Raw genomic sequence first — 16,534 nt, 5'->3', positions numbered from 1 at the left:
TTAAATACTTAAAATGCTCTGAAATGTAGTGAAATATTCCCAAAACTGCAGATTTTCGCAAGAAACCAAGTGCATAATTTAGTCATCAATGACTGGTACTGTGGCAATGACTCTAGTAATTAGACACCTGCATTTTATATCAGTTCCTTCTGGACACTCAACTACCTTATTTGGTGCTTTTGGTATACTTCAAATATGCATTGCCTATCACTGACCTGTAATCCTGTGTCTCTGGGCCTGAAAATATAGCTTTTCATTTAGTAGAGAGTTAGAGCTGTACAACATTGCCACTAGATTATTTTTAATAAAAGCTTTGCCCTTTTAGATAAATACAGCAATGTATTCAAACAAGTCCTAGGGATACCACTGAATGCAAAATGTCATGTACTCATTTTTCCATTTAAATTATTTTATCTTCAAGTCTAATAAGAAAATTCTAAATAAAATTTGGAATTGTGTGTGTGTCATCCATCCACATGTAAGTAGGAATAAAATTACTTAATGGAAAATTTCAAATAGGCTAACTCTAAAAATGTACAAATAATCTGAATGAGAGAAAACTATCCTCACTTTGTGTTATTTTTCAGTGGTAACATTTTCTCATAATCCCCATGCTTTTTTCATGTCCTGCTATTCTTTAAGATTTCCTAATGAGGATTAGGGAATAGGCATATTTAACAATCTGTGTTCACAGGTTGGAAACAAGAAAATGAAGACTAATAGTTTCTCTCCTGCTAATTTGATTTTCTACAGCTCCTCTCCTACCAGCTTAGGCAGAGGACTTAGTTACTATTTCCAACAGATGGGAGCCAAGGAAAAGACAAGCATCTGTGATGTCATGCCTCCCCCAGATGGGTAGCTGCCTCACCAGCCTCCATTAGAGACATCCCCCAGAGTAAGAAATAAGAAATAATCATGAGTAGAATGAGAAAAAAAAAAAAAGCAGCTTCCTTTATTTGAGAAAAACAATAGTAGCTCGATGCTGGGAAGTTCTGTGTCCTAAAGGACTTGGAAAGTAATGCAATGTCTGATAAAAATAAATGCCATTATTCTTGCTTATTGTCACTGTTTTAGTCAAATAAGATTTTAGCAAGCGTATTTCAAATTGTTATAAATCTAAGTAAATTGGTAATTAAACACTATCATTAGAAAGTATTTTAATATCAGAAAAATTGGACCATAAGAAAGTTAGTTTACCCTTGTATTCATATATACATGTGCTTTGTGCTAAAAATAGTTAAAATAGTTTTCATTTAGTGAGAACCTGTGACTGTATTAATTAATTTAATTTAATCTTCATATTTCTCTGACGGTTAGCGAGTTTGTGACTTGGATAACTTTCAAACAACTAGTACCCTGATGGAAATCCAGAATTTTGTTAACCCAGATCACAGCTGCATACTTAAACACTATGCAACAGTGGCACTTACCCCCAAACTGTATCCTGTCAAAATGCCTTTTTCGCAAATTAAGCTGAATTGTGTTCAGGGATCTGCAGGTCTAAGCAACATTAGGGAAGGAGTAAGGTGGTCCTCAGCAAGGCCCTTTTCAGAGCACTCCACCAGTGCCCTTGTCCTCCTCAGCAGAGCTCCTCAGCCATACTCCCTTTCCTAGTCTCCCCTATCCCACAAGGGAACCTTACTTCTCTCTTAGAAGCCCTGGTCTCACAGAACTAAAAAGGAGGCTCCTAGAAATGGGGTTGTGTTGAGTTGACGGAGATGTGGGGCTCTTTAAATTGAAATATAATCCAAAGAGAACAAGATCTAGTAGAATTTAGGTCCTAACGCTGGTTAAATTTCAGGTCCCAAGGCTGGTTAATAGTACAAAGACAGTTATTTATTTATAACTAGTACAAATACAGTTATTTATAACTATACAGGAATTTATTTCCCAGTACCTTTTATATTAGTAACATCCCATAAAACCAGCCATGGAAGGATCTAGAACATTTTGAGAATATGCAATACATAACCTTAAACAAGAAGTTTTCATTCCTAATTAAAAAAAAAAAAAAAAAAAAAAAAAAACCTAGTTCATCACAATTTCCTTCAAATCCTTCTGCCACTGATTTCTCTCCTGAAAAGAGAGATTATACAGCATTTTAGAGAAAACAAACATCTCTAAGTCACAAGGAGTGGAATAATCAAAGGTTTGAAAATTGCATTTTAAGCAAGATTATGTTTTTTTCTTCGAGTTCTCTGAATTTGAATAGTTTCTTAACCTTATTTTTTTTAACTGCTCTGAAAATGGTTTCTGTCCCTGGTGGACTCTTATTTCAATGCAGTATTTTGTCTGGTAGAGTCACAGAGTTAAGCCATCATTCAGATGAGGGGAAAAAAAAAAGAGAGAGAGAGAGAGACGAATTAATCTCAATGGCACAGTCTCCTTATTCAAAAAATAAAAATAAAAATAAATCTCAAATCCAAGAATGAATCATCTTTGAGATTCTCCCAACATATGATCTAGTTTTAAGGGCAAAAAACTTTGGGGAAACTGTTGGGAGAGCAACTGGTGCCTGGTACTGTTTCACACATGTGGCCTTTCTTATCTATTGCTCACAACACTTAGACATAACTGGAATTGTTGCCTTTATATTGTGTTGCCATTTTATAAAGGAAGACAGAAAGGATCAGAGAAAATAATAGTGAATTTCTATTAATTGGACACTTACTGGTGTCAGGCACTGTGTCAATCACTCCATCTGCATTTTCTTATTTAATCCAACAAAAAAAAATAGGCTAAATTATCTTATTGACTCCATTTTCTTTACAGAAACTGAGCCTAAATTTCCCAAATGGCTAACCAATGCCAGGGCCAGCAACTCAAATTTGGGAGTAATTCTGACACCTTGGTTCCAACCATTTTCTCCCAGAAATAACCCACCAAATTCACCATTAGAGGCTAAGATCTTAATTAACTGCTACAATTGCAGCATTTTAAAAAAATATAAATGAGCACTGTGCTAGTATTTAATTATAGGTTTGTACTGATACTGGGTACAAGTATAAGCTAACATCATTTTGTATTATAGTAGAAGAGTCAGCAGCTCTGAGAGGAATGTTCAGGACAGAATAAAGCAGATATTTTTCTGTCACATTTCAGTGAGGAAAATTGTTAATTCATATGCCACCAGCCATCGGCAGAAATGCAACAGGAAATGAAGAAAAACTTAACTACTTTAAATAAGGTGGTCTGTAGTACAAATTATTGTGCCGTGAATTAGTTTCCTTCTGCTGTAGAATTGATCATTTTGATTATGTAGACAAGCAGTGCAAGACATTACTAAAATTATTCTTGAATCCTAGCTTTGAGATCTATATAAAACACTAGGCAATTTGCCTGCAAATACATAGAAAACAATTTTTAAAAGGATTGGGATGAGTTATTTTCCCCTCTGTTAAATATTAGCCTTTGAAATGAACCCAGCTGATCTGCCAAATAACACTTGGAAATTGTTGTGTTTTAATAAAGTGACAGACTGAGAGGGAAGCCACACTAAACGTCCTTATGCTTTTAGAGGCGTTACAGGGCAGGAACATTATGCAATAATTCCTTTTAAAAGAAGTGAGCTTCCTAGTATTACACCTTGCCTGGCAACAAATGTAACCACTTAGTGAAATGCGGGCGTAATTAGAATCTATGAAAATCTAGCATCAGAATCCCAAACCTCTATGCAATACTCAGTAAATTACAGCTTTTACGTCTAATATTTTCAACCATTCTACTTAAATATGTGAATATATGAGTGTGGAGTTCTTTAGGAGGCCTGCCCATATGCTAGGGAAAGGTTTCGTCATTTCCAATCAGGATGACCCTGTAAATGGGACACCTCATGTTCAAGTTTCTGGAAGCCTCAGAGCCTGGGCTGCTACTGGCAGAGGATAGACCCAAATGGACTACTCTAGTGAAAATCTCCAGGTGAACGTGGAACGCAGTGAAAACCTGGGGTATCCAACTTGCAGTTGAGGCCACCAGCAAGTGTCACCTCTATTATAACTTTAACCGGGCAAGCTCAGTCTCATGTATTAGTTTATAAAATTGCAACAGAGCCTTATAAAATAAGACTGAAAGGACATGAGTTTTTAAACCTATATAGTATGACTAATTAAATGAAATTTTATTTTAAAATCCTCATAAAAGCAGTAAAATTGGTGTTTTAAGTAAACCAAATGGGAATTCAACCACTTTAATTTTTCCTTTTGTTCCAATAGGAAAATAAATGCTTTAAAATTTGAAGTTAAAACACGGGTTTTAAATATATTGAGATAAAAACTGTTTTGTGTAGGCATTTTGAAGAAAATAAATTTTGTTCCCATGATTTGTGATTGGCCATTGATTTCCGTGTTTGAGAGTATGAAGGTGTGCTCAGCTGTCTACTAGAAATAACAGGGGAGACTCACTCTTGTTCCAAATGGAAGGGCTCCTATTCGGTTTTCTCCTTCATTTCTTAAAGTGTTGTGATTTTTTATTCCCTGGTGTTATGTCTTGAGATTTTAAATCTTAAAACATGCAATTAGGTATTGAAGTTGAAAGCTGAAAGTCTCAGCCAGCTAGTAATGGTTTTTTAAAATAGGTAATACAGACCTCTAGTGGTTGAACAGTTTGAAAGCCTCTGCAAGAAAAGGAAATTGTACAGAAGGTGCCTGCATTTTAAGGGGAAAATTTAGTTTAAATTATTCAGATGACAAAATTCACATATTTCATAGAAAAAAAAAAGCCAGAATGCGCTTCAAGGGAAGGTGGCATGCTTCCTATCCTTTTAGATGTTCCTCAATTCCTCTAAATAATAAAAAAAAAACTCTGGCCAAAGTCACAGCAAGAAGTCTGGATCTATATTATTTTTCTCTAAAAGATACTGTGAACAGAGCTGCTAGATCTCTGTATTGTGTGAAACATATATTTTTGTACACAGTTTTGCCTCACTGGAGCTTTGCTTCCTTTATACTCCAGGGGCTCCCCATGAAAACAGAATCTCCAGCCACCTCAACTTGCCTGTCGCGTTCTCAGGTTCTGTCCATGGGCAGCCACACTTCAGTGGGCTCAGCGATTGGATGGCTCTTTAGTCTATATGAGAGGGAAACTCCATGTGCCTCTAGACTAGTGCTTCTCAAACCCTAATGAACACCCAAGTCACCTGAGGAATTTGCTTAAAATGCAGATTCTGTCCCGGTCTGGGGTGAGGCCTGAGGTTATCTTGTTCGTAAACTCCCACTTGATGCTAACGCTGCCCATCCAGGGCCACCCGGAGCAGCAAGCCGGTTCCATGACAGCTCTCTTTATTTTTTAGTTACATTTTTTGTTTTTACTCATTTCTTCTTTGTTTGCCCTTTTACTTTAATGACATCTCTTAAATTTTTAATATTTGGATCTGTAAAAGATATAAAGTTCTCTTTCACTTCACTATGCACAAGTATCTCTGGCAATCTGTTATTGAAGTTTTGAGAAGTTGATCTCACATTTTAAATATAGATGCAGTGTCATCTCTTTATCTTGAAAAGTTTTTGATAGTTGTGAGCATCTCTCTAACTGCTTGAAGCTATTGGGCACTTGTAGCTACAATTAAATATCTGATTAGCCATATTGGGAGAGTGGGTTAAAAGAGGTTTTGTGCATGTGGTAGATGTGTAGGAAGCTAAGGGCCCAAAAAACAACCACATCATAAAATCAAGCAGAATAACACACACACACACACACACACACACACACACACACACACACAGGCTCAAAGCATAAGTGTCAACAGATCAGAGGAAAACATGGGAGAATGTATTTTTCATACCAAATCTATTAAAATTCTATCATCTAAATAACTTCCCATCATAGCATGTGGTCAACCTTATTTTTCAAATCCGTAATTTTAGAACTTATGTCATGGGGTAGTCTTTAAAAGCCTCTTGCAAACTTTTAACATCTAGTTTCAAATCAAAAATAATATGTTAACAAGCTGTAGCATAGAGGGAGTACATAAATTATCATCGTTGCCCTGCATGAATAGTAATTCACAGGTTTGGCTCAGCCACAACTTAGATGAAATAATTAACTATGTACAGTACTTAACAATATAAAAGTAATTAATCTAGCTGCCTCATACTGGTTTGGCCTAAATAAACATGCAATAAAAAAGCCATAGGATTTTATTATTTTTTTACTCACGCTACCACTTTAGTATGTTGGAATTTTAATATGTCAGAAGAAAGATATCTTTGCATTAAAAAATCATTTTCTTTTCAAATGTTAATGTACTGATTATCACTAAGTGAATTCCATATATTTATAATTGTGGGCAGATGTTCTCAATTAATAGTTTTATTCATTCTACTTCACAGTTTAGTGAAAATGATTATTTTTAAATTAAGGTGTAAATAAGAAAAAATGAGCTTTTGATTACTATAAATCACACAGAATTTGTTGGTGGTACTATAATCCTGTGTAGGTATAGCTTTGGCAAAACATTTCAGATAAGCTTGTCTTTTGCCTCATGGGTTCTGGGAGGAGGTGAGTTGTCTATTTGTCCTATAAGGTCTTTGCCAGCACGTTCAGAAAGGTAAAATGGCAAGGTCATTAATTGGCTAGAGGGCAACAAAGAAGGTAGTTATCCCTGTGTGTGTGGTCAAGAAAAAAGGGCTCAGGTGATCTTGCCCAGGAGAGAGTAGGTTCATTCAGCTTCAGTTCTTTTGGTAAAAGCCCACTCTCAGTGTATGAGTGTTCCTTTGCCTAATCATCTAGATTATAACATGTTTTCCCCTATATGACTCCATCGATTAATTGTTGCAGTATTATCCCCACTTCATAAATGGGCAGAGAGGATGAGGCTGAGTAGTTCTTCCAAAATCAAGTAGCATGTAAGATGTAGTAGCAAAACTCAAACCCAGAGACTTCCTGCTTCCAGCCAAGATGGAATAACGGGGACTAGATTTACCTCCCCATCTAAAACAATTTTAAAAACTGGACATACATATGAAACTGGTTTTCAAGAGAGTGGACATCCGATAACAAAGGGCAGTGATCGCTGGAGGATAGGAAACAAATGACCTGGGACTGTCCCAGCCCACTGCCTGGAGGGAGTTTGCAGGCATGATACAGGGATGGTACACCCAGGTGGAACTCGGGGTCCTTCCTGAGTTGAGGAAATGGAGCTGGGAGTCCAGAGAGGCCAAGGAGGCTAGAGTTCAGAGTACCAGAGAGTTGAGAGCTGCACAGAGAACCCAGAGATCTGCAAAGGGTACCCCTTGTGCTTCAGTGCATGTGGGTAAATAATCACCCAAACATATTAGAGAGAACAAGCCCCAGAGGTCATCAAGAGCTAGAAAATAGTTCCTATTTCCACCAGCCACAGTGGAAAGTCTCATAATTCATGGAGCATCAGGGTAGCATACTCATTAGGTTCTTGCCTCAGGAATGGGAAAAATTTAGCCCTAGACTAATTGCTGCTCTGGTCCCACCTAAGAAACCATAAAAGTCAGACTCACAAGAATTAAATTATTTGCAAGTAACTCAACTGCTTTTCAGAAAACAGATGGAGAATTTTTGTAGGAATACAAAAGCATCCAATATCCAACAAAGTAAAATTCACACTGTTTAGCATCCATTATAAAATCACCAGGCATGCAAAGAACCTAGAAAGTACAACCCATAAAAAGAAAAAAAATGAATAGAAACAGACCCAGTCAGTAATGACACAGATGATAGGATTATTACACTATGACATTAAATGGTTATTATGACTATTTCATATGTTCAAAATGCTTGATGGAAGTTTGAACATATTAAAGACATGGGAGATATTATTTTTAAAAAGACTGAAATTGAACTTCTAGAGATGAAAACTACAACGTCTGAGATGAAAACTTAAACTAGGACTTCAGATGCTAAGACTACATTTGTTTCACATCCCCCACAACATTCTTCCCTGGACACTGAGTTTCCTCCCAGCAGTTGAATACTTCATGCTTAATACTTTCTTAACGCTGAACTCTCAGAAAAAGTCCTTCATTCTAAGAAGTGGTGGGAGGGTGCCACTCTGTAGCCCCTCTCTCATCTCACTCTGGTCCCTGCTGGCCTGGAGCAGATTCCACTCCCTTCATGCACTGATACTCCACTCTAGACTGAACCTCCTCACGAGGTAGCCATCAGCAGTCCTCAACATGGCACCTTCTGAGTCAGTTACAAGAGTTTGCCTCATCAGACCACCATTCTCCATCTCTGTTTTCTGGCTCACCCCAAAACTCTAGTTAAAAATCATGACATGTTATCTCTTCACATGAAATACAGTTAATAAGGAAGTCAGCCTTTTTGCAGCTCCCAACGCTTCATATCTAAGGAGCTGTGTATGAAATCATGAACTATGTTCTTCCAACCAGCCAAGCAATTAAGCAAAGTATACATGTCCATGTTGTCCTTGTACAGAGTTTGAAATATGCTCATGAGAATTAAACTATTTTTCAATAAATCTGAAAAATCAACTTGCTTGTCCAGGAAGTTTTATTCGGGATAGAATCCCAAACAATGAATGCGCTAGCCAAGTGTTACTATTAATCAGAAACACTCCATATTCATCCAGGATTAATCCTGTGTAACTCCCTCAGTCAGTGTAGCAATATGTTCTCTTCATGCACTTTGTGTGTGTGTGTGTGTGTGTGTGTGTGTTCCCAAATCTGCAGTGAATGTAGTTAGAAAATACATTAGTATCGAAAATACAAATGTAGCCTTAAAACATAAATGTACAGATAATTTCATACTTGTAGCAGTGTTCACTTCAGAAACACTTCACAAGAACTATTTAAAAATAAATATTTTCAGTATTTATTTGAAATATTTTAAAATGTAAACTCCTCACCAGTCATATAGCCAGGGCTGTTGAATGAGTGTGGCTCTATGAAATAGCTTCAGTTCCTTTCACTACTGATGACCTTTTGAACACTAGATAATATTTGTCAAGTAAATGTCAAAATAGTATGCAGGAAGAACCAAATCATAGACTCTGTTCTGCATTCACTCACCTAGAGACATCACTTTGGAGCACTTTAGAGCAGCAACAGCTCTAAGAGACGTAACAGTATGCTTCACAGGCTAGAAAAATGAAAAGGGAAAAATAAGTTGCTAGCAAGAACAATGAGGGGTGGGGGTGAAGTTCAGGCTGCCGTTCTGAAAGCTTTCTCAGACTGGGTTAGGTTCATCTCACGCAGTGCAGACTGTGCAGGCTGGCTGTGTGAGATCAAGGTAGACAGTAGCCTCGTCTCATCACATCTCTGTGTTTTCCCATAACCTCCAACTATTCAGCCATGAATTGCTACGTGTAGAATGGAAGGGGGAATGTCTAATAAACAGAGACATACTTCAAGTCTTCAGTCTAATTAAAACATTGGAACGAGGGTCTGCACCATCTTTCTGGGGCTTGGAGTCTCTTCTTAGTTCTAAAATGAGATGGTTGGCCTGGATCCTAAGTTTCAAAATTGGCAGCCTTTTTAACTAAATCTAATCCGCAGAAGAGTTCTGTTAGGTTCCACAGTGTTGGGTATATATATATAGAGAGAGAGAGAAAACATTTTAAAATAGGATATTTCACCTGAAATTTGAAATTTTAAGTTTATATTTTAAAGTTAGCTGTTTTCCCCCACCTCATTACAATTGGCACAATTGACTATAGCCGAGAAGTGACCCCTTGGTCCCCCTCCAAGAAAGGGGGAGGGCCCTCCATTCACCACCATGTCCACTTCACCTATTTCTCCCAGCCTATATATGTATTTGAATATGTGAACCCTGGAATGTATAACGTCTAGAGACCATAACAACAATACAATGCTATGAATCTCTGACTTACAAGGAAAACAAAAGACTGTAGAGAATAGTAGTTCAACCACATTTTAGGTTAAAATAGACTTTACTTGGATAACCTGACAACCAAAACATCTTTGATAATATAGTAATTGTGTATGTTTACCGGACAAAGGGCATACGTATATATTCTTGTATTTCTCTGAAGAAGAAAATCAATAAATTCGACCCATAAATTTCTTTCTATAGCAGACATTTTTGTGACTTCCTGACTCACAGGAGATAAAGCTACCCTCCAAACCTAAACCAAAAGTCCGTAAGTTGAAGAATGACTTTTTATGTAAAGAGAACACACTGGTTTCTGATAAGATATAAAGACACCATGTAATTTATTTAGGGAATGGTTCTAAGCTGATCATTGACTTATTTATATATCTATAGCTACTGGAATAGACTGATTCCAAAAATGTATTTTCTCTGAATTGGAATATTTTTCATATCAAAATATCCAAAATTATTAGCATATTATGTTATTCTCACAAAGTCCTAATGAACTTCACAAATCTGCCTGCTCTATACTGAGTACAAAAAATACTTAGCCTAATTTGTTTTTCCATTATTTTATATAGTAATAAAGTAATACCAAAAATGTTATTACCAGAAACAACATAGTGTTGTATAATTATTAGAAAGTGAACTCATGAAATCCTATTAAAAAACAACAATTACCACATGTTAAGTCAGATAATTCACAGAAGAGACTTATATGAATACTAGGGGAGCTGTAGGCAACAAAATTTTTCTCTGAATCCTGCATTTTGAAAAAAGTTTCTGTCATTTAATTAGTTGAGATTTGATTCACCAACCAAAGGTCTATAGTGTGATATGTTTTCTTCCTCCATCATAAAGTTAACTTAAAGTCATCTGTACTTTATGTATTTATTCTTTCACTTCTTCCCCAAAAGTAATTCTTTAAATTGCTTTATGGGATTAATAACAAATTATATCATTATATATTATTGTATTATTAGGGCTTCCAACCTCATTCTAATCAATTTCTTGGCCATATATAATAATGCAACAAATTGCATCTGTAAAGTAAAATTTTATGAAGCAATTTACTTAGTATATGTATGAGGACATATGAATATATATTGAAAATACTTATAATGATAGTAACAATATTTATTATGTAATATATGGCAAGTCCCCCACCCAACTTTTATTTAAACCTTATGTTAACAGCATAGAGTCTGTTTTTATCCCATTTTAAAGATGAGGAGACTAAGGCTCAAAGAAGGTGAGAAAATTGGACAGTTACAAGTTAGTTTAGAGATGGAGACAGGTTCTTTTTGTTTTGTATTGTTTTTGTGACAGAGTCTCATTCTGTTGCCCAGGCTGGAGTGCAGTGGCGTGATCTTGGCTCACTGCAACCTTCACCTCCTACCAGGTTCAAGCAATTCTCCTGCCTCAGCCTCCCAAGTAGCTGGGATTACAGACATCCGCCACCATGCCCAGCTAATTTTTGTATTTTTAGTAGAGACAGGGTTTCACCATGTTGGCCAGACTGGCCTCAAACTCTTGACCTCAAGTGATCCACCCGTCTCGGCCTCCCAAAGTGCTGGGATTACGGGCGTGAGCCACCACACCCGGCCAGAGACAGGTCCTTAACCCTGACCTGTGAGACTGCAAAGGTTGGTTTGTGTTCCTATGAGGCCAGCCAGATAATAGACTCTGCTAACATTAATTAAATTAATGTCCTTTTTAAGATTCTAGGTGCTGAATATATATCTCTTGGTCTATAAATTAGCTTTGCACTTCAGCTATTTAGTACACTTGTTTTTTATTGTATCTAGCGTATTCTTACCGAATGGGTATAATATACTGTCTTTTGAAGAAATCATTTTGTACACATAATCTTAAAACACTCTTCCAAGGGCAAGGTAGAGGCTTCATAGTATTAATATCATTTCCATTTGTCAGATCAAAGTTCAATGAAGATTTAATGATTTGTCCAAGACCTCAATTTCTAGAGAAGCAAAGAAGAATCCCCAAATTCTAGTTCTAAGTTTATTTTTTCCCTTGCTAAATCCTAAATCCTGCAGTCAACTTTTTTTTTTTTTTTTTTTTTTAGATGGAGTCTCGCTCTGTTGCCCAGGCTGGAGTGCAGTGGTGTGATCTCAACTCACTGCAACTTCCACCTCCTGGGTTCAAGCGATTCTCCTACATCAGCCTCCCGAGTAGCTGGGATTACAAGTGCACGCCACCATGCCTGGCTAATTTTTGTATTTTTAGTAGAGACGGGGTTTAACCATGCTGGCCAGGCTGGTCTCGAGCTCCTGACCTTGAGATCTGCCCATGTTGGCCTCTGAAAGTGTTGAGATTACAGGCATGAGCCAGAGTGCCTGGCCTTTAGTCAACTGATTTATGTTCATCAACTTCTTAAGTTACTTTGCTCTTTTACTCATTGCCTTTGGTTTTGTGTATTAAGATTTAGCATCAGCATTCATAATATTTTTTCACTCTTAATTCTGAGTGTTTCCGTCTGAATGTTTTTTTAATTTTTGTAGTTTATGGGCTTTTTCTTCATTTACCCCCAATTATCCAGGAAAGGCTGTGTGCATCTTTTGAAAACTCTGATGTTCTCAATGAAGAGACCTTTTAAATGACCTTGTTTGTCCCCCACCGAGTTGCATATCACAACTTCAAATGTCTCACTAAAATGTTACCCATTTGGCATCAGTATACAGAAAAGCCTGTACTCTGAGATAAGAAAGAACAGTAGTGTTTTCATAGTAAGAGAATAGAGTTCTTAATGGGAAATGGGGAGAGTATAATTTCCACTGATTTAGCTGGTCTTTCAAACTTTATGGTACTTTTCTCCTTGAACTAGCCTATAAGACATTTGTAGGGAAAATACCACAGGCATCAAATTTTGGGCATAGATGTCTATTAATGTTGCTCCTTACAAAGCTGTTTCGCTGAATTGTTTCTCCTTGCTTACAAAAACTACTCCATGCCTTTATTAGTCAGAAAAGCAGTTTTGTAGAGAAGGCAAGTAACAGAGAATCAAGCTAAGTAAGTGAAACTCTCTGATTGTCAAACTTCCAGAAAGTAACGTTTGTAACTAGGTATGGTATGTTTGTCCTCTGTCTTTCTCGCTGCTCTCTACTTGGTTTCTAATGAAAGCCTTGATTACATGTTATATTTAATGTACTGTTCCACAAAGAAGAACAGGCCTAATGTGAATGTACAGCTGAATTTACACTTAAATACTGCAGTCAGTTCAGACAGGAAGGATACAGATCAATGCCCTTTGACCCTCCGCCAGATTCCCTGAAGTGTCTATGGCAGTGATACCACAAGAGGGCAGGGTTTGACTTCCGGACTAGGTGGCTTCCTCCCTTCAGTGCGGACCTTGGGGCCACCACAATATCCATCAATCTCCTGAAACTCTAATGATGAATCTGAGCTCAAATTCCCTCTTTGGCTCTATCTGTGCAGAATCCTGAAGTTATGAAAAATGCTTACAGAGGGTAATTTCTAGAATGATCTAACACAGCAGATATTTAGTAAACTCCCTGTTTGAGAGCTCTCACTAAGCACCCAACACAGCTTTAGACTTTGGTTACCCAATAGGATGTTATCTTTTGTGAGGGATCTGTAGTTTTCCTGGGAAGATACGCATGAAATAAAAGCCTCCACTAAAATTCAGTATACAGTTAATGTATTCCGTAAAAGGTGAGAGATACAAATTATCAAAGATTAAAACAAAAAGTAGGGACCAGAGCAGGATTTTTCAGTAGCAACACTATTGACATTTTGGATTAGATAATTCTTTGGTGTGGGAGCCTGTCTCATGCATTGTAAAATGGTTAGCAGTATCACTTGTCTGCCTGCTAGATGCTAGTAATACCCCCACACCTCCCTCTCCCACACTGGGAAAATCAACAATGTCTCCAGACATTGCCAAATATCCCTGGAGTACAAAATCACTCTGATTGAGATGCACTAGACTGGAGTGTGAAGAGATGACCATACCAAAAAATAAAAATAATAATAATACAGCCTTAAACCATTACTTACAGAATGTCAAAAATGTAAGGACCTGCTCTCTATTCCTGTTTCTTCACCTGAGAAATGGGAGTAATGATGCCTTCCCTCGTAAATCTCTCGTAGAAATGAAAGCAATTAATGCAACAATTGGCATATAGTAAGCATCCAATTAATTATAAGTGATCAGTGTTACTATTGCTAATATTAAGCCACTATCATAAGTCCTTTCTATTAATCAGCAGAAACAAAAAGAAGTATAAAATAATGGTACATTAAAAAACTTAAACACTTGTATGTCATTTTGTGCTAAAGTTATGAAGCTGAAAAGATTGAATTGACATTTTCCCCATTGATAGAAATCATCTCAAAAATATTCCATCTTCCTTGTGAAAGGCAAAGGCCAGCAGCTTCCACATCCCCAGCATCTGATGAGTAGTTAATGATCCAGAAATAAACTGTTAGATGCTTCAGGGAATTTCTACGTATAGAGAAGTTCCATGTAAATATTTCTCCAAGAGGTGGATTGAGAATGATAATTCACCTTTACCCTCTTAATTTGATTTATAAGTTTCACCTATCTGGCAGGAGATAAGAACCAAAATTAACTGAGGAGAAAAAAATAAACAAATGATTTCAAGTGACCATGATCTTCAGCTGGAACTAGTAACCACAAAAATTTTGGAACTGCAGAGGAACTGGGCTGAAGAAGTTCAGCCAAAATTATTTGTTTATAAAAACTAGAGAGTGTTAGATATTTCTATCACACTGGCTTATCTGAAATTTCTGCTGGCTCAAATGAAATTGTATTCTTCTATTTCCTGCTGTGGGGTTCCTTCCCTAACCACAATTACTTTTGGATGGGAGACTTGTAACTTTGAGAACAAGGAGAGTCTCAGCTTAGCTAGCTGGAAGAACCAGAGGAGAGGTTTAGTATCTCCTGAAGAAAGAAAAGCACTAAGAGGGTTGTAGCAGCATTCGGGACGAGTGGAGTCAACATGTTTGACAGTTTCTGACTCGAACAGTTTTGTTGCTGGTAATAAAAGCAGAAGTCACATGCTGAATGTGAAGGTAAGAAAAGGAGAATTTGCAATGGCAAAGTTAAAAACAAGAGGAGATGATGGTCTTGGTATGGCACAGGATGTTAAAAAAATTCTCCTGTCCTTAAGGAGCTACTGCTATATGAGTAATGTGCCACTTCCCTACATAGCCTTCTATGCAGAAATGCTATATTTCCACTTCACAACCCAGGAGGTGCATTTTATTTTACATTTAGAGGAGGAACAAACAATCAGAAGGCAAAAACTGGTGCATTATTTTATGTAATTCTCTTGGAAAGAGTTCATTTTTAGCTTCTGCTCAGACAGCACACAACTACTGGGAATATATTTTAATTTCAAATCTGATGTGTGACATCTGGTAACTCATTTATTGCTAATGAAGTTTTCACAGGAAGCAGCAGTCACCAGTAGCTCATCTTATTTTTCAGTTGGCAAAGTGTTGTTTACCTTTTATTGGCCTGGCATCGGTGTCTCTTATCACAGGCTATTTAGTTAGAAAACGCAAGTAGCCTAACATAGAAAAGAAATGGAGTGGTAGATAATAGTAGATAGAACGGTCTAAGTATTTTTATTACAGTGATGTAATATCACTGTAATTTATGTTTAAAAATTATGTAATACTCAAAAGGAATTCTCAGAGCTGGCAAAACAGTCTGGTCCAAGCAGCCTCTCAGCAGTGCCTTTCAGCCTCCCCTCTCTGAGTCTTTCCACCCCTTGCTCCTACTTTAGTTTCTTCCACTTCTAGCACCACGTGCAGTTTCCCAATTTCTCTTATCCAAATTTACTCACAGGGAAAAAAAAATTAAATTAGTCATTTACACCACAGTGTGAACCTAGTAACACCAACAAAAGTCCCAAAGTTCTAGGGTCTCAGAGCACCTCGAGACCCATGATCTCATTCGGTGTTTCCAGCAGCGTTTTGCACCAAACTGCACACATGCTTGCTACTTCATCATGCTCATCCTGAACATTATTATTGTCATCATCATTTTCCAGATGAAGAAAGTGAATCACAAGTCAAGTGACAGGCCAAAGGCTCCACAGGTCATAGGAGGTAAATCATGTGCTTGATTGAGAGCTTTTGGCTCCCATCACTATGCTCTTCCCACTGTCTTAACTCTGGTTCTCGCCTGAGCCATTGTGTTTCATCTCAGGTAGATCTTAGTTCTGCCTGAGAAGGTATGAAGGTGGGTATTCCACCCTACCTGAATTATAGGAATTTCAGATATCTGTGAGCAGGTGCAAAGGGGATTTTACTAGATGACATCCTGCTGGACACACTTTATGCCAGTCCTGAATGTGTAATAGAAATATGCAGTTTAATGAGTAAGTTTCTCATATTCAGTTTTTGATGCTTCATAAACGTTAAATGAAACCATTTTAGCTGAGAGTACTTTTGTTGTTTGTTGGATTTGGTTTTGCCTGTTAATCAGGATTATCAGCATTTAAGCCAGCGTTGCAAATGAAGTTGCCTACAGGGCAGTGCTTTTCAAATATTAGTGTGTATCAGAATTACCTGGAGGGCTCATTAAACACAGCTTGCTGAACCCCACCCACAGAGTTTCTGATTCAGTAGGTCTGTGGTGGAGCCAGAGATTTGCATCTCTAACAAATTCCTGGGTGATACTGATGTTGTTGTTTCAGGG

General features: G+C 37.3%; 1 protein-coding gene across 7 annotated transcripts in view; it reads left to right on the top strand.

Moving 5' to 3' along the window:
- Positions 1-16,534, top strand: part of AGTR1 (angiotensin II receptor type 1) — a 45,034-nt gene that overhangs the window by 16,649 nt on the left and 11,851 nt on the right. For 2 of the 7 annotated variants that reach the window (XM_025376058.1, XM_025376059.1), the window contains one exon: positions 15,885-15,942. The exons of 2 other annotated variants lie outside the window; for them this stretch is intronic. In XM_025376058.1, the coding sequence (XP_025231843.1) occupies positions 15,885-15,942 (58 nt within the window). Of the gene's footprint in view, positions 1-15,804; positions 16,215-16,534 lie in introns of those variants that run through there. 3 more of the 7 variants (XM_025376060.1, XR_003118112.1, XM_025376062.1) reach the window with 3 other exon arrangements.

Source organism: Theropithecus gelada, chromosome 2 (genome assembly GCF_003255815.1).
Source record: "Theropithecus gelada isolate Dixy chromosome 2, Tgel_1.0, whole genome shotgun sequence".
In the NCBI taxonomy this organism is placed as follows: Eukaryota; Metazoa; Chordata; class Mammalia; order Primates; family Cercopithecidae; genus Theropithecus; species Theropithecus gelada.
The sequence above is the reverse complement of the archived record's forward strand: the minus strand, read 5'-3'. Positions and strand labels throughout refer to the sequence as shown.